At 39.8% G+C, this 27,499-nt stretch overlaps 4 protein-coding genes across 7 annotated transcripts in view; 3 read left to right on the forward strand and 1 right to left on the reverse strand.

The window, feature by feature from the left end:
* Positions 1-1,365: 1,365 nt before the first annotated feature.
* LOC131140402 (cilia- and flagella-associated protein 99-like) lies at positions 1,366-9,874 on the forward strand. 2 transcript variants are annotated; one of them, XM_058090800.2, is made up of 16 exons: positions 1,366-1,445; positions 2,057-2,137; positions 2,244-2,388; positions 2,467-2,561; positions 2,638-2,744; positions 2,830-3,007; positions 3,082-3,162; positions 3,266-3,334; positions 5,039-5,122; positions 5,217-5,302; positions 5,398-5,602; positions 7,344-7,485; positions 8,602-8,753; positions 8,827-9,032; positions 9,104-9,290; positions 9,380-9,874. In XM_058090800.2, the coding sequence occupies exons 3-16, from the start codon at positions 2,247-2,249 to the stop codon at positions 9,458-9,460; spliced, it is 1,815 nt and encodes a 604-aa protein (XP_057946783.2). In that variant the 5' UTR covers positions 1,366-1,445; positions 2,057-2,137; positions 2,244-2,246; the 3' UTR covers positions 9,461-9,874. The 2 variants fall into 2 exon arrangements, with proteins under 2 accessions (XP_057946783.2, XP_057946782.2); XM_058090799.2 differs by lacking the exon at positions 1,366-1,445 and having other exon boundaries at positions 1,793-2,137.
* reep1 (receptor accessory protein 1) overlaps positions 2,074-27,499 on the reverse strand; it is a 34,246-nt gene continuing 8,820 nt past the window's right edge. The window contains exons 7-8 of one of the 3 annotated variants that reach the window (XM_078795999.1): positions 10,497-10,557; positions 2,074-2,984 (exon numbers count right to left, since the gene is read on the reverse strand). In XM_078795999.1, the coding sequence (XP_078652125.1) occupies positions 2,936-2,984; positions 10,497-10,557 (110 nt within the window). In that variant the 3' untranslated portion in view covers positions 2,074-2,935. Of the gene's footprint in view, positions 2,985-9,586; positions 10,558-22,414; positions 24,293-25,858; positions 26,065-27,499 lie in introns of those variants that run through there. The other 2 variants (XM_058090807.2, XM_078795998.1) reach the window with 2 other exon arrangements.
* LOC131140403 (uncharacterized) lies at positions 10,218-16,701 on the forward strand. Its single transcript, XM_058090801.2, has 9 exons — positions 10,218-10,709; positions 12,188-12,364; positions 12,436-12,574; positions 12,909-12,997; positions 14,035-14,098; positions 14,405-14,493; positions 14,574-14,686; positions 15,993-16,149; positions 16,283-16,701. Exons 1-9 carry the CDS (start codon positions 10,661-10,663, stop codon positions 16,438-16,440), a joined length of 1,035 nt encoding a protein of 344 aa, XP_057946784.2. The 5' UTR covers positions 10,218-10,660; the 3' UTR covers positions 16,441-16,701.
* On the forward strand, positions 17,181-20,292 carry mrpl35 (mitochondrial ribosomal protein L35). Its single transcript, XM_058090806.2, has 4 exons — positions 17,181-17,346; positions 17,564-17,720; positions 19,817-19,961; positions 20,058-20,292. Exons 1-4 carry the CDS (start codon positions 17,316-17,318, stop codon positions 20,244-20,246), a joined length of 522 nt encoding a protein of 173 aa, XP_057946789.2. The 5' UTR covers positions 17,181-17,315; the 3' UTR covers positions 20,247-20,292.

The raw sequence follows: 27,499 nt of genomic DNA on the forward strand, positions 1-27,499 counted from the left end.
CAAACGTCTCATAAAAACGGATAATATTTTTTCTTCAATTGATAGTACATATTAGTGTTTTAGTCTTAATTCATGTGCTTAAAATTACAATACAAATAGTATCAAGACTGCATCACAGCATAATATAGCAATCCAAATATCCTATTCCAGGGGCCCTCAAACGCCTCATAAAAAGGGATAATATTTTTCTTCAATTGATAGTACATATTAGTGTTTTAGTCTTAATTCATGTGCTTAAAATTACAATACAAATAGTATCAAGACTGCATCACAGCATAATATAGCAATCCAAATATCCTATTCCAGGGGCCCTCAAACGTCTCATAAAAAGGGATAATATTTTTCTTCAATTGATAGTACATATTAGTGTTTTAGTCTTAATTCATGTGCTTAAAATTACAATACAAATAGTATCAAGACTGCATCACAGCATAATATAGCAATCCAAATATCCTATTCCAGGGGCCCTCAAACGCCTCATAAAAAGGGATTATATTTTTCTTCAATTGATAGTACATATTAGTGTTTTAGTCTTAATTCATGTGCTTAAAATTACAATACAAATAGTTTCAAGACTGCATCACAGCATAATATAGCAATCCAAATATCCTATTCCAGGGGCCCTCAAACGCCTCATAAAAAGGGATTATATTTTTCTTCAATTGATAGTACATATTAGTGTTTTAGTCTTAATTCATGTGCTTAAAATTACAATACAAATAGTTTCAAGACTGCATCACAGCATAATATAGCAATCCAAATATCCTATTCCAGGGGCCCTCAAACGCCTCATAAAATGGGATAATATTTTTCTTCAATTGATAGTACATATTAGTGTTTTAGTCTTAATTCATGTGCTTAAAATTACAATACAAATAGTTTCAAGACTGCATCACAGCATAATATAACAATCTCCAATCTCAAGCAGCACATGCTGGCACATCCAATTTTGAAAAGTTACAAGTTGTGTTAACATATAACATATACAAACATGGCGATTAAGATGTGGTCTAAATCACACTCACCTGTACAAATTTTAATTAAAATAAATACTTTTGTCAGTGCAGCACAAGGATGTGGATCCCCAAATGTCTACATACGCACCTGCACAAGGGGCACAACATAAGGGGTGACATCATCAGTGTATTATAATTAGACGTTTGGTGCGTGTTTGATCTTACCAAATGGCATCACCAACGCGCAATCACATTCTCTAATTATTTTAAAATCTATGACGGTTAACATATAATTTACGAATGGAGCGTAATGTACTAAGCAGCATACCAAAACATGTTATCCAAATACTGTTTTGACAGTTTGTTATAAATAAAGTTATTTTAAAAACTTTACCGTGTTTTGCTAGTTCCTTCACCACAGCATGTCTTCTTCGGTGGTACCCTCGTGACAGCCATCTTTTGGATGCTACAAGATAGCTAGCGTTACAGGTAGGGAGAAAAAAAAAACAAACTGTACGGTAAATACGGTCCAAACACCCCAACAAAGTAGACATATTCGGAGGATAACGACTAATTATGTTTTCTGCCTGTGTTCATTGAATGACTAAACCGAAGTTGACGACATTCACGTCAAACTTGTACTTCCTAATGACGTCGTCTCGTGCTGCTGTCACAATGTTGACCAATCTGGTCCAACCTACAGGATTTATTTCAACAACAATTTCAACAACAAATATAGACATAGACATTTTTATACTGAAACTAAATCCGAGCTAATATATCGACTTTGTGGTTGTTGACTCGAAAATATCAATACGTAAACCAAAATTGATTGAACTCGAAGGCGGCGCAATATTTTACGTATTTTACGTAACAATAAATATGTCATACGGTACGTCATTGATATATACGACATCCCACCACCGTGGGCAATTTACGCATACGTCGCTAAATGTACCGTCATTCCTTACATGTGTGTAAAGCAAAAAAAATGTATTGGACATTTTATAACCATTCTGATTTATGTTGAATTCATCACAAACGGGATTTCCTTGTGTTAATGGAAAATGGCACAAAACAACGCGGCACTTGTGAAACAGGCTATCGAGCTGTTGGATAAGTTTAATGCTGGGGAACAGAGTTTGGATGACTTTATTGAAGAGGCAGCCAAGGATCTGCAGGTAACCAAGTATGGTATTGTCATTACAAAAGTGGTTTTATGGTGTTTTGATATACAAAGTAATACAAGTAGTAAGAGATCTCACCTTTGCTGCATGCATTTTGTAGAATATGGAACCTCAGCATATGAAGTTCATTCTTGATCTTGTCTCCGGATGCACTGAGTACAAGAAACTACTGCATGTAGTTGTCGATCCCTTCTACGGCCAGGGTGGAAAACTCATATCAAAATGTTACCACAGTCATTTTGTTGGTATGTTTAAACAATTACACGTTTGTTTTTCCTTTAAATAAAAATGACTTACAGTTGATTTGTTTGTGTTGTTTGTAGTGATCTGTTACCTCACTATATTCTACTTTGATGAACTTGGGCTTCAGGATTTCAGCAACATCGTCAAATCTCTGGATATTAAGAAAATGCACAACGTAAGAGTAATGCTGCATTGACAAGACAAATATTTATGGTGCAGTGTATATTTATATTATATGTTATTGATTGTAGTTTCTGAGTTTCTTCTTCACAAACCTCACCACTTGGATACAGGATGAGTGGAATAGCATCTATGATACTGCGTATGTGAAAGAGCACTGGATTGATCCTCTGCTGGGGTAATAAAATAAGTACAGTCATTGCAAAAAAGTTTTAAAACAATATTTTCAAGACATGGAACGCTTTCTGTCTTTTGTCTTATAGGAAGTGTTTTCAGATCGAGACACTCTTGGAGAAGCTTGCCGCCAAAGAAGCAGGAGGGATGCGGCAACAAAAAGCTCCTTGCACGACGACTAAGCTTGAGGGGTTCTCATTTGTTAAACCCAAAGTACCATCTCCACCTAAGCCGAAGTGCAGCCCTGTTGAGGAAAAATACAAACCGGTCAGTCTCATTATGTGTACGATTTCATTTATGTGAAGCCACATGACTTCACATAACATGTTTACTTTTTACAGGTACCAAACAGCACTTACAATACTCCAAAGGAGATCCAGATCTTAGAAGAGATCAAGCAAAGGAACCGTCAAATGAGTGAGGTACATTTAATCTGTTATCAGAAGAAAAATACATATGAAAAACATATTACAACATAGTTTTTCATAGACTGTGTTGTCATACCGTATTTCTTTCCCCCCACAGGCGCTAATGCACAAGGCCAATATGACACAGTTCAGATTTGCATATCTGAAGAAGTCTGACCTCACACAGGTAGGAAGTATTGTATGTGCTGTCCATAGTGCAGACAAAAATGACATTGCACTTATTGAATTGAAGGTAATAAGCATAGAACTGCTGTTTGCACAGAACACGTAAATACTGCCCTATGCTATACTGATAGTGATGTGACGGTGCAGTTGTTGATATCGTGGATATATTTGCGTACGCTTGCGTATATACAGTAAACCTCGGCTATATCGGACTCGGATATATCGGAAATTCGCTCACAACGGACAGATAAAAAAGAACCAATTTTTCTGTAATGCATTTCCAATAAAAATTCATTGTATATATCAGATTTTTTTTTTTTTACGGATTCCGCCTATTTCGGACAAAATCTCCAGTCCCGTTCCAATTTCCCTCGCATATATCGGATGGCCGCATCGTGTCTTTCTCCTGGCTCCAGATTTAGGACAAATATAAAAGTGAGTGACGTCAATAATACTAGCACAGCAGTGAATGAGATCTTAACCTCACTATTGGAAATAACGTAGGCCTGACGGGCGTAACAGGGCCTAGCTTAATTAACAATTTGTTATGCTCAGAGTCCAATAAAGTTAAATTCTCATTACCTTACGTCTCTTTTCATTGCCCAGTCCAGGTACATTGGAAACATAGTCAAGGAAGTGCCTTTTTATAACGGATAAAATCCGATTTACGTATATACCGGATATAAATCCGATATATGCGTAAAACGGACATTTTCCGGTATACGCATATAACGGATTTCGCTTATATCGGACAAAACCAGTGGGAACAATTGAATCCGATATATCCGAGGTTTACTGTATTACATTTGTAGGCTTTCAGTGAGGACTTAAGCCAATCCCAATCCACCTCTTAATACCATCACTGTCACATCACAATTAAACAAATCATCATAATATACAAAATGCATTATAACAATAATAATAAAATTGAAAAAAAACATTATTGTCTAGAGATGTCGATTTCTCCTCATTCAGTCATTGTGGGCGTAACTTGTTTTGAGGAACACTTTTGGTCTGATCAACCAATCAGAGGACGGAGAAGTGCTGCTCTCACTGTGAGCCGGCTTGCTTGCCTGATTGGCAAAAAAAAAAAAAAATAATAAAAAAAGCGCCATTGCTAATAGCTGTTATATGACATGAGCCAGCAATTCTAAATGTGAAGGCTCTGGTCAGATTAGATTAACATGGCGACACATAGATACTAAAATCTGATTGGACGACAAACTCAGTCCAATTCAGACAAGAAACAAAATGATAATAGCTAACTGTTTGAAGAAATTAATCCGGTTTTGTGGAACAAATACCAAAATTTAAGTTGTAAATGTAGGTCGGAGACGTCTTTTTTTAGTGCAACACTTGTCATGTTCTGATTAACACGACCAAACTCATTGTGCATTTGAATCGACATGACAAGAAGTCATTGGCTTTAACAGAAAAGATGACGTCAGTGGTGTGTAAAGTCTGGTTTTAATGCTTAATTGAGCAACATGAAGCTCACTATATTCTGCATTGCTGCCACTAACTTTGTGGTGCGTCTTTATATCAGATTGATATCAGTATCGGATGACATTCGATGTCGCAATATCGGTATCAGATTGGGAGTGAAAAGGTTGTACCGGGACAACCCTAATGGCAATAAAAGTATTCTATTCTAAGACAGAAACATTACACTTTAGCTAATTTCGACTATACATGTGTATTGCAGAGAGTGCTGAAACAGATAAGTGAAGATTTGGACTCAAGACTTCAGTTTGATTCAATTCATGCCCTTGATCCTCCTTTCTTTAAGGTGAGAATACCTTATTTTACCAACAGTTAGACAAAATCAGGGGATGAGAATTCAGTACAATATTAACTCACTTCACATTTTCCTCTTTTATTAGAGCATCCCTCCTATCAAACTCAACACTGCAGCTATGCTAAGGCGGCGAGCTCTATATGATCGCCATGTGGAAGAAGAGCTGCAGAGGTGCAGACGCATTTCATGCGATATGCATAATTGCGTAGTGTGTTTTGTTTCAATAAAATTACCATAAACTGCACCTTTTTTCTCAATGTATCTAGAATAGAGAATTTGGCAGAGGGGGCGCATGAGCCCTCGGCCTTGCTTCAGAAGCAGAGAGAAATACTTGAGAAAGAACATCACGACAGGTGGGCCAAAATTGAGCTGAAGCACGCCGAAGTCATTCTCAGCCACTGGCAAGCCGCTTTGGCCCGCACGCAAGCCATAGAACGGAACAAGAAGGCTGCTCAGCTTAAAAAAGTTGAGGTAGGTAAATACAGCAAAATCTCTTTTGAGTGTTTTATAATGTTTATGGATGTACTTCTGTACTGTAGAGAGGAGAAATATGATCTAGGGAAGAACTAAATTTGAAACACTTCTATGCTAGGACTACGTTAAAAAGCCATAGCATTTCAGTATGTGGAATCAAACTATGGAATGGATTGAGTAAGGACCTCAAACAATGCACAACGATGAGCCAATTCAAGAAACAATACAAGCAGTTGATGTTTGCTAAATACAAGGATGAAGAGTCTTGAACCAGTCATGATGTGCTATATATATATATATATATCACAATATTGATGGTTACTATGGTACCCATTATGTCACTGGATGGTCATATCACCTCATACTTCGGTACAAGGTACATTATCAAAAAAAAAAAAAACCCATAAACTGTATTTTGGAAAGCAGGAAGTGAACAAATGTAACAGTTACTGATTGTAAAAGTACCAAATGGAGGGGTAGGATTTAATAAGCTTTGCTTCTTCCTACACCTTTTGGACATGTGGAACTGTGAACTGATTATGTGATGCATTCAATTGTAATCTGATGCATGTTCAAATGAAATAAAACCATGAAAAAAAATGAAAAACATTTTTTTAAATAAAAAAATACAATTAAATCAAATTAAATTATATTATGGAAAGCAGGAAGTGAACAAATGTAACACTTGTAACACTTACTGATTGTAAAAGTGCCAGATGGGGGGGGGGGGGGGTAGGATTTAATAAGCTTTGTTTCTTCCTACTCCTTTTGGACACGTGGAACTGTGAACTGATTATGTGATGCATTCAATTGTAATCTGATGCATGTTCAAATGAAATAAAACCATTACCATTACCATTACTTCTGAACCTCTAAAGTCAAACACAGTCCCGCAGCAATCCCTTATTTATCGTGGTTAACTGGTTCCAGACAGGACTGTGATAAGTGAATTTCTTCCAAGTATGATTCCTTATTCATAAATGAAATATTTATGATGTTAGAGAATAGAAAACCTGTTTACAACCATCTACCGTATTATCTCAACTATAAGTCAATCCGGAGTATAAGTCGCACAAGGCCAAAAATGCATAATTAGGTGGAAAAAAACGCAAAAAAAGGGCATTCTTCCATCATATTATACAGGAGTGGGCTTTTTATTTTTACTCTATAGCCACTGTATGTTCAGAATTATATACCGTATTTTCTGGACTATAAGTCGCTCCGGAGTATAAGTCTCACAAGGCCAAAAATGCACAATTAGGTAGAAAAACATATGCATAAGTCGCACTGTAGTATAAGTCGCATTTTTTGCAGGTAATTTATTTTCCAAACTACTTAACCAAAACAGACATTACGTCCTCTTGGAAGGCAAGTTCTAACAATAAAAGAATAGAGAACAAGCTGAATAGGTGTAAGATATGCTAACACAATGGTTATTCTGCTACACAAAAAATAAACATGAACAGAAAAGGTGTCCAGTGTTTATGTAACAAAGTTTTTTCATTTATAAGTTGCTCCGGAGTATAAGTCGCAGGAACAGCCAACCTATGAAAAAAAAATGCGACTTACGTATAGTCCGGAAAATACGGTCAATAAGTTTTTTAACATTATTAGAGTCCACTAGACGTCAAACAACACCCCAATAGTCACCTTTACGCTTACATTACAAAATATAATGGACATAATAACAGTTCTGCAGGTTACAATTTAGCCGTTTTTAATATTGGCTTTCTTGCAGACAGCCAAACGCTGTCAGAAAAATGAGCAGAAAAGGTTGGAGGAAGAAAAAGAAAAGAAAGACCTGGTGCAAAAAGTGGTGGAGGGTCATAAGAACACCATAAAAGTGAAAGAGAAGGTGAAGAAATTCAAACAAAGTGTTGGTAAGCACATTTATTTTTTACACCATTCTTTTTCCCCGATTGTATGGATGCTCATTTCTGCCACTGAAAAAAAAATTGATCCCAATGGTAAGTCGAAATTTCGAGATAGAAAGTCGAAATAACGAGATAAAATGTCAACATTTTGAGATAAGAAAGTTGAAATTATGAGATAGAAAGTCATAATAATGAGATAAAAATTCGTAGAAGAGTCACAGCAGCAGCTTCTTCTCTCCTGTTCAGACATGGATTGTGAGTACACGGATGAGTACTTTAAGTGTGGCTTTACAAGTGATGAAATACTTCATTTACTGGTGAATTCACATGGAATTTTACCAAGCAAAAATAATTTTGAGGCATCGAAATAATAAAAGGGATGTGGCTGTTCGCAACTGTCTAGCCATTTTTGCCAAGTGATGAAGACGACTGTGGAAAAAGACGGCACATGCGCAGTTGGTATTTCATAATTTTGACTTTTTTATCTCAAAATTTTTTTTTTTATATACTTTATACTAGAACCAAAACACATGTGAATGGTTGACATTGGCTGTACCACAGTGACGCCAGCATGGCTGGGTAACCTTAACATATTTTTGTTTATTTTCCGGTGTAATGAAAAATCTAATTATATTCTTCCAGCAATGCTCCCTCCAGACCGGAGATGATGTTGTGGTCTTTTTGGGCCATAATCATACCCAACCATTCAGTTTCTGTAATGTTTGTTTTGAGCTCTTTTTCCCATTTTTCTTTAATATAATGAGTATTTGCCTTTCCCTCCATTATATTTTTATATAGTGTGGATGCTATCTTCGTAGTTTTTGATTTATAGGCAGACATTGCCATTTGAATCAGCCCATGTCTTCTTCTATTCATCCGGAATTTTGTTTTCCTGTCATATTAATTTCTCATTTGTATGTAGCTAAAATAATCGTTTTCGTCCAGGTCGAATAGTTGTTGTAGTTCTTGAAAGCTCATGAATTTCCCCTCAAAATTTTGACTTTTTATCTCGTAATTTTGACTTTTTATCTCGTAATTTTCGACTTTCCTATCTCGTAATTTCGATTTACCAATGGGATAATTTTTTTTTTCAGTGATGAAAAAAAACGTTTTATTTCACAGTCAAAGAATTCTCACAGCACAATCATGAGCTTCTTCGTCAAGCACAAGAGGAAGCCCAGGCAGCGCTCAGCAGGAGGTTGGACATCATCAATGAAACGCACACCATGGAATGTCTTCGTAACCTTCGAGGCAAAACATTTGATGACACGGAGGTGACATGCATCACATGGATCACATGAATGTAAAGATAAGACTTAATGTGTTATGGTTTACTTCTTATGTCAGATTGCAGGTCATGAGCTACTTGGAGAGATGTCCTACGCTGAGCTGAAGGAGCGTCTGTTCCTCACGAAGGAAGCAGAGATGAATGAAAAGCAGAAGAAGCGAGAGTACATCCAGGTGGAGAAGCAGCGGAAGAAGCAGCTGCTGTTGGAAAACATGGGCACCATCGAGCTCCAGACTAGAGCCATGGCAAAGGCGGCTGCCATCAGGTCAGCTGAATGACTGAAATTGGAAAAGCCCAAAAACGGGACACCAATTCCTGCTATTTCTTACATTGCAGGAAAGACGACGAGAAACAAGCTAAGCTCCGATTGCAGAAGACGGCAACTCAGGACAAGAAGGTCTTGGCCTTGCAGAAGAAGATTGAAGAGATGAAGCAAGAGTGCCAAAAAGTGAGGCAAAGTGAAAGCATCAAGGTTAAACTACCGAAGCAGGCAGCAACACACACGACTGAGACGCACAGAACAGTGAGCATGAAATCCACCATAATAAATCACTTGTTGTCTGTACCAGTGTTAAGATGGTCACTGCAAATATCTTTATCTCCTTTTGATAGGATGGGATACAGAAGATAAATTGGGAGGACTTGGAGAAGCGCTTGGAAGACTACATCGAGGGAAAAGACCCTCAAAGATAATACAGTATTCAGTTTTGATTAACAATACTTTATTACAGTGGTGTAAAAATGCAGTACTTACGGTATGTAGATGAATAAGGTAGTCATTTTCAATGGACCGCTCCTACAATATAATACAAAGGACACAAGTACATATGATAAATATAGCAAAACAAACATTTTATAATCTTTAATGCCTATTTCAGCACAAAATAAATAAACCACGCCTGCATGTGGTATTGGTAATATTAATGGTTTTATTTCATTTGAACATGCATCAGATTACAATTGAATGCATCACATAATCAGTTCCCAGTTCCACATGTCCAAAAGGAGTAGGAAGAAGCAAAGCTTATTAAATCGTACCCCTCCATCTGGTACTTTTACAATCAGTAACTGCTACATTTGTTCACTTCCTGCCTTTCTAATATAATTAAAGTTTATTTTATTTTTTTTTTTAATTTATTTTTATTTTTATTTATTTTTTTTTAATGGTTTTATTTTATTTGAACATGCATCAGATTACAATTGAGTGCATCACATAATCAGTTCACAGTTAAAAGGAGTAGGAAGAAGCAAAGATTATTAAATCCTACCCCTCCATCTGGTACTTTTACAATCAGTAACTGTTACATTTGTTCACTTCCTGCTTTCCATAATACAGTTTTTTTTTAATAATGCACCTCGTACCAAAGTACGAGGTGATATGACCATACAATAACTGTCAATATAGTGATGACATTTTTAGGTAATTGGTTGTTTTTAGCCTTATGCATTATTTTAGCTGTTTGAAGATGAACTATATCACCAAGTTGAAGTATTTGTGATTTTACAAATAATGAGTTAGTATGTTCTCTGTAGGCGGCATTGTGAATTATGTGGGGGTCAGAAAGAAAATAGCTTCCTGGATTATTCTTAGAAGAGCTCAACTGCTGGGAAGCTCTTTAGCGTGCACATTAGCGCCTCTCCTGGAGGCCTTGCGTAAAAACAATCCTCATTCAGCAAATTTTGCTCCCATTTTTTTTCTCCCTGTAAAGCAAAATCACATGATGTGTACTTTGTCATATGACGCTGAGGAGTGGACTGGTCCCACCTCAAACGAGCTTCACTGACGTTCTCTAAAAAAAAAAAAAAAATGAACATAGCTGTCAGTGATTTGTCAAGGAAGAGATGCTGTAGATGAACTTTGTCAGGAGAAGAGAAGTGGACCATTAGAGGAGGATGGACCGTCTGGATCCTCTGCTCCTTATCTCTGCCTTTTGCTTCGTAGGTGAGTCATTTATTATTATTATTATTATTATTATTCAGATACAATACACTCATGTTAACTGACGACACATGTTTTCCTGCTGGTAATCAGTGAAAATGGTGGCAAAAACTCACTTTTGCATATGTGCACATTTTTTATATTACTAAGTTTTCCATCAATTTTCTGTGCTTTAAACCAATTTATACTCATGTTGGGCCATTTGTACCCCATGATTTTTACTTGTCATTATTTTTGTCTGCTGTTTATTAATAAATCCTAAGACTTTGAGAAATGCAGGCAAGGCTAGAAAGCACATGACTCCCCTCCTCTCGCTGAATAAATCCTTTTCTTGAGGAAGATCGCTCCCACTCATGGCTCTCAAGCACATGGCTAATGTGATTACACGCACAATGTGCCCTCTTGTCTCGCTGATTTACTTATTTACTTGCTGTGCTGGTCTCGCTGTTTATGTTGAATATGTAGTTTTATTGCAAAATGTCAACATCATTCTAATGGAAGTAGCCATTGCTATTGCTATGGACGGAATCATATTGTTTTGTTTGTGTCACATACTTCCTTCTTCATGTTCGGGTCTGAAAACCAATACATTGCTCTAAACAAGGGATATACTGAAAGTCAAACCAACAGTTCCTTAGTTCGTTCGTTCCTTAGTTCGTTCCTTAGTTCGTTCCTTCCTTCCTTCCTAAGGAAATTCACTTATCACAGTCGGGTCTGAAACCAATACATTGCGCTAAACAAGGGATATGCTGAAAGTCAAACCATCAGTTCCTTAGTTTGTTCGTTCCTTAGTTTGTTCCTTAGTTCCTTCCTTCCTAGGGAAATTCACTTATCACGGTCGGGTCTGAAACCAATACATTGCGCTAAATGAGGGATATACTGAAAGTCAAACCAACAGTTCCTTAGTTCGTTTGTTCCTTAGTTCGTTTGTTCCTTAGTTCGTTCGTTCCTTAGTTCGTTCGTTCCTTAGTTTGTTCGTTCCTTAGTTCGTTCGTTCCTTAGTTCGTTTGTTCCTTAGTTCGTTCCTTAGTTCGTTCCTCAGTTCGTTCCTTAGTTCATTCCTTCCTTCTTTCCATCCTTCTTTCCTCTTCTTTTCGAATTTTCTGCATGCTTTGCGAGTTCATTAATTCATTTTCTGCCGCTTATCCTCACGAGGGTCGCGAAGGGTGCTGGAGCCTATCCCAGCTGTCTATGTACACTCTGACTAGTCACCAGCCAATCACAGGGCACATATAGACAAACAACCATTCTCACTCACATTCATATTTATGGACAATTTGGAGTCGCCAATTAACCTAGCATGTTTTTGGAATGTGGGAGGAAACCGGAGTACCCGGAGAAAACCCACGCATGCACGGGGAGAACATGCGAGGGACCGAGGGTGGGATTGAACTCGGTTCTCCTAGCTGTGAGGTCTGCACGCTAACCACTCGACTCGCTAACCTCCACCACTTAATAGTCCCATCATATTTGTGTTGCAGGCGTGGTGCTGAGTCAGACCACACCCACTCCGGCAGCCCTCACCACCACTCTGTTGGAGAATGGCACTGCTGTGACACCAACTCCTGCTCCTGTCAGCACCAGCACCACCTCCAGCTGCTCTGCGTTCAACACTTCCACCTGTGAGTCTTGTGCCCCCGGGTCACAGTACGACAATGGTGAGTGTGTATTATCTCCATGTATATTACTACCAAAGCGTAGATGCTGATATTTGCCAATTCATCCCAAGGCACCCTGCTGTGTTCATGCTGCCCTCAGCTTGGGCTCTGTCTATTTCCTGGAGCGTGTCTACCATGCACCATTGGCTTCTATCAACCACTGTCTGGGCAGCAGCAGTGCCTTCCCTGCCGACAAGGCTTCTACATGAAGTAGGATCTCTCACAATTTTGCATTACTGTGCCATACAAACTCCATCACTGTTTTTCTTTCTTTCCATTATGTATTTATATATGATACAGAGCAGTGTTATTAAATCAACGTTCAAGTTCATCTTACGTTCCTACAGTAATAATGTTGGCATTGCTGGTTCTCATAGTCATCCCTTGTGACCATTCTTTGATTTGCCGGAGGGGCAGTTATTATTGAGCTCTATGAATTCCAACCATGCAAACATGTGAGCTGGAAAAACAAACTTGATCTACTTTGCTGAGTTGGCTTTATTAAAGCCAACATCTTCCGATGTGATTTACCATGACTATGCAGCTTCACCGGAAGCCCATTGTGTCTCCCTTGCCCTGCCGGATCCTTCAACAACAACACCGGTGCAGACAGATGTGCAAGTTGCTCCCCAGGTAATGCATTTGCTGAGCCGTGACGTATGCTAAATGATTGCTTATTTTAATTATTTTATTCATTGCGTATTTTCAGACACAAAATTCCAACTTACTGTATCTATTTACTTCACCAAATGAACTAAACTTCACTTCATAAATAAGGTCATGAATGACAGCAGAAGCAATATGTTAACACTATAGATCCTCTATAAGCACCGACTTGGTTTGTTGAACTGATTTTGCAGTCTGGTCCGGTGTCATTTCATGGGCCTGATTCTAACCCGTCTGGTCTGGTGTCATTTCATGGCCCTGATTCTAACCCTCAAGCCCCCCAACCCCCTTTTCTATACGTACAGTAAAGTCTCGTTGTATCGATATTCTCGGGAGTCTGAAAAAATACCGATATAACCGGACTATCCATATATCCGATCCTGCGCCGAACTGCATTAAAAGTGGGCGGATCTTTGATATGGCATGTAATTTTCTCTTTGAGTTCATGGATTGCGTATCTAGCATGCTTTTGTACTACAATAAATTTTGTACTACAGTAAATAAAAATAAACTTACGCTGTAGTGATTACCGGTTACCGGGACATAATTCACCCCGGAACTATCGATAGGGAAGGTGTTGCCACCCGGAGGGGCAGGCGCGAGGGACGGGTGTTTTCCGCTGTGTGTGCTGCACTCTGGTGGTGGAAGTGTGAAAAATAAAGTTGACTGGAATCAGCCGTTCGCCGTGTTCTTTTTTGGTATTGAAATCCTTAAGCAAAGATTGATTTAAGCTGCTTTTGTATCGATATAAGCAGACCAAATTGGCTGGCGGGAGATGAAAAGGGCATCCTAGTAACCGGATTATCATAATAACCGTGTATCGTACTAACGGAGCTAATTATATCATAAAAGACTAGAAATTTGCCGTATCGTAATAAGTAGTAATTCGTTTTAACCGATATCGATATAACCAGACTTTACTGTATCTTGTTCAGGGTTGCGTTGAGTTTCACGGTGAAGATGTTTTTGCATGACACTGCTAACCGTGTTTGCGCTGCTTTCAGGTTTCTTCTCATCTCTACACAGTTCCACTTCATGCTCACCATGCGCACAGGGGAGCTTTTGCAAGTAGGTTGCTTATCTTGAAGCCTCTGCCTTCTGAAATGTAAAGAAATTGATCATCAGCAGCGTGGAGATTTGCTATCAACGTCAGTGCTGGTGAAATTACCCTTTAAGAGCATCACATGCCCTGTGATTGGCTGGCAACCAGTCCAGGGTGTACCCCGCCTCTCCCCCAAAAACAGCTGAGATAGGCTCCAGCATAACCGCGACCCTAGTGAGGATAAGCGGCATAAAAGATGGATGGATGGAGCATCACATGTGTCTTCATAACATTTGAATCATCTTGCAAACATGTTGCTCCTTCTCTGACAGCTCCTCTGGTTGCTCCCAGTGTCAGACCTGTCCTGGAGGGTCAGAGGCACTACAGTCTGCAGCTCGGGTTTGCACACCGTGTCGGCCAGGTATGTTTACAAACAACATGGCTCTCATTTGGTCCTCTCAGCCCATAATCATCCTGTTGATAAGATGTTATTTCGGACAGGGATGCACAAGGCTCCTCGCCAGACTATGTGTCAGATCTGTGGCAGCGGATCCTTCCAGATTCACTGGGGCCAAGAGAACTGTGATGTCTGCCCAGAAGATCACTATTGCCCAGTCAGTGCTTCACACTTAGCCACTAACCACTGCATTTCACAACCACTTCCACAATCCCATGAGGTCCAATACGAGAGCAAGAATCTTGCATGTAGGAAGATATTGGAAATACAGCCAGCAACATGGACAAAGCCTGGACCCCATGACTGACTGGTAACCAGTCCAGGTTGAACCTGTCTCTTGCCCAAAGTCAACTGGGATAGGCTCCAGTCCATCTGTAAACCTGATAATAAGTAGTATAAAAAATGGATAGATGGATAAAATATATGTAATATGAAAATGTCTAATTCAAATATTATCAATTTTCCACGCCGCTTATTATTATTATTGTTGTTGTTGTTGTTAATAATAATAATAATAATAACAAGAATAATTGATTAAAATTAAAATTGATTTAAATTTAATTTACACGCAATAGGTTATTACTTAGGCCTATAAATGTTTTTTAATCATTAAATATTTTACAATATTAAATAAATATTCAGCTATAAATCTAAATTAATTTAAATTTAAATAATTAAATTATATGTAATATGAAAATGTCTAATTCAAATATCAATTTTCCACCCCACTTATTATTATTATTACTATTATTGTTAATAATAATAATAATAACAGAATAATTGATTAAAATTAAAATTTAAATTAATTTAAATTTAAATTACATGCAATAGATTATTACTTAGGTCTATAAATGTTTTTTAATCGTGCATTAAATATTTTACAATATTAAATAAATACTCAGCTATAAATTTAAATTAATTTAAATTTAAATTAAATTTAAATTAATTTAAATTATATGTAATATGAAAATGTCTAATTCAAATATTACCAATTTTCCACGCTGCTTATTATTATTGTTGTTGTTAATAATAATAAGAAGAATAATTGATTAAAATTTAAATTAATTTAAATTTAAATAACACGCAATAGGTTATTACTTAGGCCTATACATTTTTTTATCATGCTTTAAATATTTTACAATAAAAGTTTTTAAAAATAATATTTGCAAAAAATTTATTATATTTTTAATGACCTCATAGCCCACCTGCAGTACCACCACGGCCCACACTTTGGGAATCACTGATCTAAAGGATTAATGGCACAAATGTGTCTGTCTCTCAGTATGATGCAGTACACTTCTACATCATTAGAAACCATAATAGTTGTTTTATGAATATTCTATGACAGTGACAGTGCCAACACAGCATAATTACCTTTGGAAACACAGAATGTTTACTCGTTCGTTGTTGCCATTGAGTGTATGGTTGCAAAGCTCGCTAACACTGTCTATTATTCTTTCCAGAGTCCAGACGTGAACCCCATTCGTTGCCCCAGTGATGCCTTCTGTCCTCAGGGCAGCTCAGCTCCCGGCTACTGCATGGAGACTTTCTTCCGTAAAGCGGGGGACACTTGTGAATTAGCTCCGGTTACCATTGCTTTGTTAGTTATTGGAGGAGGAGGTACGTAGGAGGGGGGGGGGGGGGTCAGCTGCACATCATTTTGTCAAACTAAGAAATGGGACTCATGAGTGTGTCACGTTGTTATGATTACTGCAGCAGGTCTTAATTGCATCCTTTTTTTTTTTGCTTTCAGTCGCTCTGCTCTTTATTACTCTAATGGTCCTACGCAAAATGAGAGACCCTGATGGCGAGCTGACAGTGTCCCGAGCGCCATTGTTACGCAAAGAGAGGCCTCAAGGTCGCTACTATGGGATTCCTGGCGATGCAGAGCCTGTGTATGCCGGCTGGTGAATGGATGGAAGGAACACCGTTTGATGACTGACACTTACTGATGCCTTCGAGTGCCTTTATGGTTCACCACCTGTGAAATATTGTACATGAAAAGCACTTTTTACTGGAATAATTGATTTCTTTGCACTTGAATTCGGGCTGTAGACTCGTGTGTGCATCCACCAGCTAATTCCATTCCTTCATGAAAACTGGGGCTTGTTTTAATGCATTTCATTGTTGTTTTTCATCTGCTTTTTTTAAGATTATGTATGTTTTCAAAAAATAAACAATAGTTAGACCTTCATCTTATTAAGTGTCTTTCTTGCCTACAGTGAAATCTAGTGGTGTCATGGTCTGTGGCTGCACGAGTGCTGCCTTTTATTGATGTACTGTGGCATTCTGATATAGAAAGTGATGCTAAATATTGACACTTTGGACATGTTCACAGTGAGGTGTACTCACTTATTTAGACAACTTGACAGTACAACCATTCTGCTATACAAGCTGTACACAGACTAGGGACTATATTATAAAGTATATTTTATAGTATTGTCCTTGAAAATACCCATTAAAATGATTGCTGAAATGTGAGGGGAAACTGTACTGTACTGTATTTTTTAATAGCACAAAAAAAACCGAGTTACAGCAAAGCTCTCTTGAAAACACGTGACATTCATTCATCCAATTAGCTGCCGTGCTGACTTCCGTGGACACGAGGGTTTACTACAGATAAAAATTAAAAGTTAAACAAAATTAAAGTATAGAGGATAAGGTTATAAGATAATTTAATTATGACCGCTAGATGACAGCAAAATGTCGTACACAAGTTGAGTCAACCACAATGGGAAATTTGTCCTTCCAACATTCCGTAGTGACGTCAAACGCTAGTAGAAAACATGGCGGCTGTCCTAGCAAGGAAGGTGTCGGGTATGCAATGTCACTTTTATACATTTGTTATCCTTTACAACTTTCATGGAGAATAAGTTCTGTTTTATTTCGTCGAGTACGGGAAAAAAGTCTTCAACACGAAACCCACTCTTGCGCTAGCTAACAATTAGCGTCTAGCTAGCTAGTGAAATCTAGCTAGCTAGCTAGTTGGCCGGCCATCATACCTGTGTTGACATGTTGTCCTTGTGCTTGACAGGTCTGCTGAGGCCGCTATCCGTGTCTCTGTGCGCCCGCCGGACACCACAGGCGGCTCAACTGTCTAACTTCGGACGGTGTCAGCCTGTCTTCATCTCCATCCACCCTCCTGTGCCGACAACAACCTGTCAGCTACCCCAGCACGGCCTCCTCCAACGGTACTGGCAACCATTTAACAGTTCAGTGCATTAACACTGTGTGTTAATCTCGAGCTTAAAACGTGCATATGTTATTAATTTGGGGTCATACATTAATTAATAGTAAATAGTTAACTCAGATAATCCATCACATACAATTTGCTTTGAATAAAAAAAGGTTTCAGGGGAAAATATTATGAAGGCCGGCCCAAAAACCTCCACTATAACACACATTCATTCATTTTATAGCGCTATAGGGTTGCATGGGGTGCTGGAGCCTATCCCAGCTGTCTTCGGGCGAGAGGCGGGGTACACCCTGGACTGGTCGCCAGCCACTCACAGGGCACATATAGACAAACAACCATTCACACTCACATTCATACCTATGGACAATTTGGAGTCGCTAATTAACCTAGCATGTTTTTGGAATGTGGGAGGAAAACGGGGAATGACTGGGAGAACATGCAAGCTCCACACAGAGATGTCCGAGGGTGGAATTGAACTGGGGTCTTTTAGCTGTGAGGCCTGTGCGCTAGCCCCTCTAGGAAAACATTAATTCATTTTCTACCGCTTATCCTCACAAGGGTCACAGGGGTTGCTGGAGCCTATCCCAGCTGTCTTCACCCTGGACTGGTGGCCAGCCAATCACAGGGCACATATAGACAAACAACCATTCACACTCACATTCATACCTATGGACAATTTGGAGTCGCCACTTAACCTATAGCATGTCAAACCCATAACTGGGTTACTTCCTGTTTGTGGGCTTCCCAGCATGACTTGCGGGTTCCAAATGGCAATTAAATTCACTCATTCATTCATTTTCTACCGTTTTTCACGAGGGTCGCGGGGTGTGCTGGAGCCTATCCCAGCTGTCTTCCTTAGTTTGTAGCTGTCGTTCCTTAGTTCGTTCGTTCCTTAGTTCGTTCCTTAGTTCGTTCCTTAGTGTGTTCCTTAGTTCATTCATTCCTTCCTTCCTTTTCTTTTCGAAGTTTCTGCATGCCTTGCGTGTTCATTCATTCATTTTCTGCCGCTTATCCTCACGAGGATCACGGGGGTGCTGGAGCCTATCCCAGCTGTCTTTAGGTGAGAGACAGGGTACACTCTGGACTGGTGACCAGCCAATCACAGGGCACATATAGACAAACAACCATTCACACTCACATTCATACCTATGGACAATTTTGAGTCGCCACTTAACCTAGCATGTCAAACCCATAACTGTTTTACTTCCTGTTTGTGGGCTTCCCAGCATGACTTGCGGGTTCTAAATGGCAATTAAATTCACTCATTCAATCATTTTCTACCGTTTTTCACGAGGGTCGCGGGGTGTGCTGGAGCCTATCCCAGCTGTCTTCCTTAGTTTGTAGCTGTCGTTCCTTAGTTCGTTCGTTCCTTAGTGTGTTCCTTAGTTCATTCCTTCCTTCCTTCCTTTTCTTTTCGAAGTTTCTGCATGCCTTGCGTGTTCATTCATTCATTTTCTGCCGCTTATCCTCACGAGGGTCGCGAGGGGTGCTGGAGCCTATCCCAGCTGTCTTTAGGTGAGAGGCGGGGTACACCCTGGACTGATGGCCAGCCAATCACAGGGCACATATAGACAAACAACCATTCACACTCACATTCATACCTATGGACAATTTGGAGTCGCCAATTAACCTAGCATGTTTTTGGAATGTGGGAGGAAACCGGAGTACCCGGAGAAAACCCACGCATGCACGGGGAGAACATGCAAACTCCAGGGCGGGAGGGTGGAATTGAATTCGGGTCTCCTTGCTGTGAGGTCTGTGCGCTAACCACTAGTCCACCGTGCAGCCCTATATATAACACATGCAACGAAGTAAGCTGCTTTATATGCCTAAAACACACACTAACATACATGCTGCCAGTTTACGGACCCCACCCACAAAAAAAAATGGCCACCAGGGGGAGCCGGTGGGATTTGGCAGAATGAAAACGGAGAGCACCCTTTTTTTTTTTTTTACAGTGTGGCAATGAACTCACTGTATTTCAATCATGCAGTTGACTTTTGTGGGTGCTTGTTTTATGGATTCTCCGGTTTCAACATAATTAAGTATACTATAATTACACTGTTATTGTATTTTCCAACTGTTTTGCAGCGTTTCCGCTCTTCTTCCACCCTTGATGCAGCAGCCCATCAGAACGTTGACATATTACAGCGTAAAGAAGGGGAAGAGGAAGTCTGTCAAGTCTGTGACCCAGAGGTTCATGAGGTTGCACTGCGGCCTGTGGATTAGACGCAAGGTAGGTGGTTATCCGAAACTATTACTATTACTATTACTGCTTGTATTTATTGTACTTTGAGTCGTTAAACGTCTTTTGTTGTTCCACAAAATGAAGGCCGGATACAAGAAGAAACTTTGGAAGAAGAAACCCGCCAGGCGAAAGCGTCTGAGGGAGCACGTCTTTTGTAATAAAACGCAGTGCAAACTTCTCGATAAAATGACAACCCCATTTTGGAAAAGGAGGAACTGGTTTGTGGATGATCCGTACCAGAAGTACCACGACAGGGTCAACCTTAAACTTTAAAGTCATGTACTGTATATCGGTGTCTCGTATAAATGTTACAATCATACGCTACGGTATATCCTCTTTTGTTCTGCTGCACCACACACACATAAAAATACATTTTCTCCATATTTACTTTTGGATTATTTTTGGAGAGAAGGAAATCACTTCTAGAACCGATACCAATGCTCGAGTTTGGAACCAATACATTGCGCTAAATGAGGGATATACTGAAAGTCATACCAACAGTTCCTTAGTTCCTTCCTTCCTAAGGAAATTCACTTATCGTCGGGTCTGGAACCAATACATTGCGCTAAACGAGGGATATACTGAATAGAATATACTGAAAGTCACACCAACAGTTCCTTACTTCCTTCCTTAGTTTCTTCCTTAGTTCATTCCTTCCTAAGGAAATTCACTTATCACGGTCGGGTCTGGAACCAATACATTGCGCTAAATGAGGGATATACTGAATAGAATATACTGAAAGTCACACCAACAGTTCCTTACTTCCTTCCTTAGTTTCTTCCTTAGTTCATTCCTTCCTAAGGAAATTCACTTATCACGGTCGGGTCTGGAACCAATACATTGCGCTAAATGAGGCTAAATGAGGGATATACTGAATAGAATATACTGAAAGTCACACCAACAGTTCCTTAGTTCCTTCCTTAGTTCGTTCGTTCATTCCTTCCTTCCTAAGGAAATTCACTTATCACGGTCGGGTCTGGAACCAATACATTGCGCTAAACGAGGGATATACTGCATAGAATATACTGAAAGTCACACCAACAGTTCCTTAGTTCCTTCCTTAGTTCGTTCGTTCATTCCTTCCTTCCTAAGGAAATTCACTCATCACGGTCGGGTCTGGAACCAATACATTGCGCTAAATGAGGGATCTACTGAATAGAATATACTGAAAGTCACACCAACAGTTCCTTAGTTCCTTCCTTAGTTCATTCCTTCCTAAGGAAATTCACTTATCACGGTCGGGTCTGGAACCAATACATTGCGCTAAATGAGGGATATACTGAATAGAATATACTGAAAGTCACACCAACAGTTCCTTAGTTCCTTCCTTAGTTCATTCGTTCCTTCCTTCCTAAGGAAATTCACTTATCACGGTCGGGTCTGGAACCAATACATTGCGCTAAATGAGGGATATACTGAATAGAATATACTGAAAGTCACACCAACAGTTCCTTAGTTCCTTCCTTTGTTCGTTCGTTCCTTCCTTCTTAAGGAAATTCACTTATCACAGTCGGGTCTGGAACCAATACATTGCGCTAAATGAGGGATATACTGAATAGAATATACTGAAAGTCACACCAACAGTTCCTTCGTTCCTTCCTTCCTAAGGAAATTCACTTATCACAGTCGGGTCTGGAACCAATACATTGCGCTAAATGAGGGATATACTGAATAGAGTATACTGAAAGTCACACCAACAGTTCCTTAGTTCCTTCCTTAGTTCATTCCTTCCTAAGGAAATTCACTTATCACAGTCGGGTCTGGAACCAATACATTGCGCTAAATGAGGGATATGCTGAATAGAATATACTGAAAGTCACACCAACAGTTCCTTAGTTCCTTCCTTAGTTCATTCCTTCCTAAGGAAATTCACTTATCACGGTCGGGTCTGGAACCAATACCCCCGTTTTGGAAAAGGAGGAACTGGTTTGTGGATGATCCATACCTGAAGTACCACGACAGGGTCAACCTTAAACTTTAAGTCATGTACTGTATATCGGTGTCTCTGCTGCACACACACACACACACACACACACACATAAAAATACATTTTCTCCATATTTAATAGCTGTAAAGTGATTTGTAACTACCCATCATTGTCACCACATCACTGCTGCTACTCGTTATAGCTCACATCAAATTTAAAATGGCTTATTCTGGCCTGCCAGAACAGAAACTCAATTTTAAGATCACCCCTGTGAAGTGGAAGCAAATAAGTCATTTTTTTGCACATGGGTACAAGCTTCACATTAATTCACTTAAGAATTCCATCTAAATAACAAATATCATGCAGTGATTACTTTTGGAGAGAAGGAAATCACTTCTAGAACCGATACTAATTCTGATACATGATTTTCCCATTTCAATCACATCCATTAAAGTATACTCGATACGACGTGTGTATGTACAACACCCCAGTAAACGGGGGGTGATTGCACTCATAGTTTCAGCATGAATGAAGCAGTGATTACAATAGACCCGGTGCATAAATACATGGTGTGGAATTGGAAAATATCCTTAATGTAAAATAAAAAATACAACTTCATAGACAAAAACAATCCGGGAAATAGTGAAAATGATTGAGCTTTTGTGCAAGTGACTAAATCAAACATACCCACCACATAAAAACAAAATTATTGTGTTTTTCCCTACCACTGTTTTGGTCAATTTCTAATATTGTGGGCCACAAACTATATCAACCACATAGTGCAGAATGAATTCATGACAAATACATAGTAGAACCCAAGTCACTGAGATGCCCATAAAAGTGTTTTTGCCACTCAAACACAAAGCTTATCAACCCAAATGTTTATAATCACTCATGGGGCAAATAATGCACTATTCGGGTATCAAAGTATACCTTTAGATGCTAATACACACACAAAACATTCATTTTCTACTGCTTATCCTCGCGGGGGTGCTGGAGCCTATCCCAGCTGTCTTCAGGCGAGAGGCGGGGTACACCCTAGACTGGTTTGCCAGCCAATCACAGGGCACATATAGACAAACAACCATTCACACTCACATTCATACCTATGGACAATTTGGAGTCGCTAATTAACCTAGCATGTTAAACTCATAAGTGGGTTACTTCCTGTTTGTGGGCTTCCCGGCATGACTTGCGGGTTCTAAATGGCAATTAAATTCATTCATTCATTTTCTACCGCTTTTCACGAGGGTTGCTGGAGCCTATCCCAGCTGTTTGCGGTCGAGAGGCGGGGTACACCCTGGACTGGTGGCCAGCCAATCACAGGGCACATATAGACAAACAACCATTCACACTCACATTCATACCTATGGACAATTTGGAGTCACCACTTAACCTAGCATGTTAAACCCATAACTGGGTTACTTCCTGTTTGTGGGCTTCCCGGCATGACTTGCGGGTTCTAAATGGCAATTAAATTCATTCATTCATTCATTTTCTACCGCTTTTCACGAGGGTTGCTGGAGCCTATCCCAGCTGTTTGCGGTCGAGAGGCGGGGTACACCCTGGACTGGTGGCCAGCCAATCACAGAGCACATATAGACAAACAACCATTCACACTCACATTCATACCTATGGACAATTTGGAGTCGCTAATTAACCTAGCATGTTAAACTCATAACTGGGTTACTTCCTGTTTGTGGGCTTCCCAGCATGACTTGCGGGTTCTAAATGACAATTAAATGTGTACATCAATAGAATGACATTGTTACACATGTTACTTTTTTTGTTGCACTGTGACTGATAAGCCGTTTTGAGTTGATAAGCCGCTGTTGAGTTTGTGACGCGCGAGTATTTAAATATCAAGGTTTTATTTTATAAATATTTTTTTTTTGATGAAATATGCAGGGATCCATTTAACGTGTGATGTTTCTTCCATTAAGGCTTTACAAGAGGTAAATCATTCCAACCGCTGCTCGACTCCTCATGAAAACAAATCTTTTCTCAGAACAATTGCCATGCATTTGATCCTTGGCGCCCGGCGACACGTTACTAACAAGGCCAGACCTGCATGCAAGGTGCCTGCCCGTTCCTGACAGAGAAATGAAAAGGGGAACAAAATAAAGCACACTGTACACATGAAAGCCCTACACCATTCACTCTGTAGTCCTTCTATATTATATCGTCATGTCATCATAGGTCACTTTGGGAATACTAATTCCAAAGCAGTGTTGCTGCAGTCACATGAGGCTTGGGCGAGTCTGTGTTCTTTTCTTTACGTTCTTGCAGCTGGAGGCGCCGATCCGCATGGCTGACACGTTCACATGGCTTCAGCGTTTGAAGCCAAAGCGCTCCTGGATCTCGTGAGAGGCCTTAAAACTCTAAGAGGAGGCTATAGAGGGACATGGTGGAAGACAGAAGCAAACATTAAGAGATGTCAGAGAAGACAAATGGAGTCAAGAGTCAGAGGTTGTTTCTTGACACCACAAGGAGCATGCTTCATCATCTGGGATGGACTGTAGACTGGAGGGCGCAAGGAAATTCACTTATCACGGTCGGGTCTGGAACCAATACATTGCGCTAAACGAGGGATATACTGAATAGAATATACTGAAAGTCATACCAACAGTTCCGTCGTTCCTTCCTTAGTTTTGTCCTTAGTTCTTTCATTCCTTCCTTCCTAAGGAAATTCACTTATCACTGTCGGGTCTGGAACCAATACATTGCGCTAAACAAGGAATATACTGAATAGATTATACTGAAAGTCAAACCAACAGTTCCTTAGTTCCTTCCTTAGTTCGTTCGTTCCTTCCTAAGGAAATTCACTTATCACGGTCGGGTCTGGAACCAATACATTGCGCTAAACGAGGGATATACGGAATAGAATATACTGAAAGTCACACCAACAGTTCCTTAGTTCCTTCCTTAGTTAATTCGTTCCTTCCTTCCTAAGGAAATTCACTTATCACGGTCAGGTCTGGAACTAATACATTGCGCTAAATGAGGGATATGCTGAATAAAATATACTGAAAGTCACACCAACAGTTCCTTAGTTCCTTCCTTTGTTCGTTCGTTCCTTCCTTCCTAAGGAAATTCACTTATCACGGTCGGGTCTGGAACCAATACATTGCGCTAAACGAGGGATATACTGAATAGAATATACTGAAAGTCACACCAACAGTTCCTTAGTTCCTTCCTTTGTTAATTCGTTCCTTCCTTCCTAAGGAAATTCACTAATCACGGTCGGGCCTGGAACCAATACATTCCGCTAAACGAGGGATATAGTGAAAGTCAAACCAACAGTTCCTTAGTTCGTTCCTTAGTTCGTTCCTTAGTTCGTTCCTTAGTTTGTTCCTTAGTTAGTTCCTTAGTCCGTTCCTTAGTTCGTTCCTTAGTTCGTTCCTTAGTTTGTTCCTTAGTTAGTTCCTTAGTCCGTTCCTTAGTTCGTTCCTTAGTTTGTTCCTTAGTTAGTTCCTTAGTTCATTCTTTCTTTTTCTTTTCGAATTTTCTGCATGCCTTGCATGTTCATTCATTCATTTTCTGCCGCTTATCCTCACAAGGGTCGCGAGTGGTGCTGGAGCCTATCCCAGCTGTCTTCAGGCGAGAGGCGGGGTACACCCTGGACTGGCGGCCAGCCAATCACAGGGCACATATAGACAAACAACCATTCACACTCACATTCATACCTATGGACAATTTGGAGTCTCCAATTAACCTAGCATGTTTTTGGAAACCCACGCATGCACGGGGAAAACATGCAAACTCCACACAGAGATGGCCAAGGGTGGAATTGAACTCAGGTTTTCTCGCTGTAAGGCCAGAATGCTAACCACTTGTCCACCGTGCAGCCCCATTTAGTGACATGACACTTCAAAATAAACCAATAAACTGTGGACAGCCGTGTTAGAGGCACGCAGCAGCTGAGCACTACCGGCGAGCAGGCAGGATGTCAGGTTACCTCGGGAGCTTTTCTTTTCATCAAACCAAGCTGAGGTGAGTCTGGACCCCCCCGCGCCCCCCCACTCATTCCCTCCTCTGGCTGCTCCAAGGTTGGAGGAGTGGGAGAGGGTGTGGATGGTGGGGAGGAATCGGGTGTCGGGGACTCCTCCGCCTTCCCCTGGTATAATCCCAACACTTCATACTCGGTCATGTCAAAATCCTGTCCTGTGGGGGGGGGGGGGGGGGGTTGAGTGACCATGGGTGACTCTAAAAGTCATTGCTCTAAGAACCGACGGCAGTACTAAACAGAAGAATAGCCATCATCTCAATAACTGTCAATGGTTTTTGAAACCCAGATCCCCCCCACCACCCCCCGCCCCCCACAACATCGCCATACATCATTAAAATTCATGCCCCTATGACTAATCCACCATGTCCTAAAACAGAAATTATGCAAATTACAAAATGACATCACCCCTGCCCCCGCAATGCAACACCACACATACATTGCAGTCCTTGCTTCCATTCAATTTACACAATATATTTTGTATATTTACACAGTACAACGTGGCTGTCTGCTTTCTATGCCCGCACCAAAGTAAATACTATTACTTTAACCTTCAAACCACCCGGTATTTATCAACAGCACGCCTGAAATATCAGTACTCAAAGTTAAATGTTACATGTACTTACATTTTAAGATGGTGTCTTATTTTAGCGCACATGAATAGCAGATGGGAAAAAAATAGAACAGAGAAGCCAAACAACAAAGCCTTGTCTCTCGCATAATATTGACTAAGGAACAAATCCTCCTAGCTACACGTGAGGAATATCATAGGATACTTAGTCCGAAAACAGGAAAACAGGCCTGGAGGTTGGGGGGGAGGAGGGTGGCGGAGGGAGGGACTCAGGAAGGCAAACGGATTTGAACAACATTTGCGGCCTAACACTTAGTCTGAGCAGGGCATGGATTTGAACATTCAAAAGGGGAAACTATTTCAACCCCAGCTGAAAGACATGCAAAATACCAAAAAATATATTAAATATTTTTTTGTACAGTGGTGGATCACCAGGGTTGCATTAGTCCTCTTTATAGATTCTCATTAGTTTAGCGCAGGGGTCTCAAACACGCGGCCCGCGGGCCAAATGTGGCCCGCAGGACACTAGTTTGAGGCCCCCGCCTTGATATGAAAGTTTAATGTTAGTGCGGCCCCGCGCAAGTTTGATATGGACGCTGTATGGTATCATGTACCCAGAAAAAATTATTACGTTTGATTAATGTTCATGTTAAAGGTTAAATAACTGTTAATAGTTATCCTCCCTATCCGTGTGGAAGTGGTAAGTTTTTGGCTATTTAAGTTTAAAGGAAATAACTTGAAGGCTACCGTTTAGGTCGCTAGCTCTCTAGTTTGCGAGTTAGCATGTGTCTCAAGACCCTGCAGTTGCGCAATATGTTGTAAATAAAAAAAGTATAAATGTGACTATAGTCGTGTTTTGTCATGTCTACAGGGCTCTAATAATGCTTTGTTCATTTTAATCTGAAAAAAATAATTTGTCTACCCACCAACTATATGTGGTTTCTTAAGTTTTTATTATTATTATTATATTTATTTATTACTGATTGATTTTCTTTATTCATGATTTGTTTATTTATTTTTCA

The sequence above is a fragment of the Doryrhamphus excisus genome, linkage group LG14 (genome assembly GCF_037039965.1).
Source record: "Doryrhamphus excisus strain RoL-2023G ecotype Guam linkage group LG14, RoL_Dexc_Guam_v1.1, whole genome shotgun sequence".
In the NCBI taxonomy this organism is placed as follows: domain Eukaryota; kingdom Metazoa; phylum Chordata; class Actinopteri; order Syngnathiformes; family Syngnathidae; genus Doryrhamphus; species Doryrhamphus excisus.

Excerpts from the sequence above, each read along its gene's own strand:
- LOC131140402 (XM_058090799.2), top strand. The coding sequence starts at position 2,024 with ATGGCACAAAACAACGCGGCACTTGTGAAACAGGCTATCGAGCTGTTG. Across the intron at positions 2,389-2,466 it reads TTACCACAGTCATTTTGTTG|TGATCTGTTACCTCACTATA; the intron begins GTATGTTTAAAC and ends TGTTGTTTGTAG. Across the intron at positions 2,562-2,637 it reads ATATTAAGAAAATGCACAAC|TTTCTGAGTTTCTTCTTCAC; the intron begins GTAAGAGTAATG and ends TATTGATTGTAG.
- LOC131140403 (XM_058090801.2), top strand. The coding sequence starts at position 10,661 with ATGGACCGTCTGGATCCTCTGCTCCTTATCTCTGCCTTTTGCTTCGTA. Across the intron at positions 12,365-12,435 it reads CGGGTCACAGTACGACAATG|GCACCCTGCTGTGTTCATGC; the intron begins GTGAGTGTGTAT and ends ATTCATCCCAAG. Across the intron at positions 12,998-14,034 it reads ATGTGCAAGTTGCTCCCCAG|GTTTCTTCTCATCTCTACAC; the intron begins GTAATGCATTTG and ends CGCTGCTTTCAG.
- mrpl35 (XM_058090806.2), top strand. The coding sequence starts at position 17,316 with ATGGCGGCTGTCCTAGCAAGGAAGGTGTCGG. Across the intron at positions 17,347-17,563 it reads CCTAGCAAGGAAGGTGTCGG|GTCTGCTGAGGCCGCTATCC; the intron begins GTATGCAATGTC and ends TGTGCTTGACAG. Across the intron at positions 17,721-19,816 it reads CAGCACGGCCTCCTCCAACG|CGTTTCCGCTCTTCTTCCAC; the intron begins GTACTGGCAACC and ends ACTGTTTTGCAG.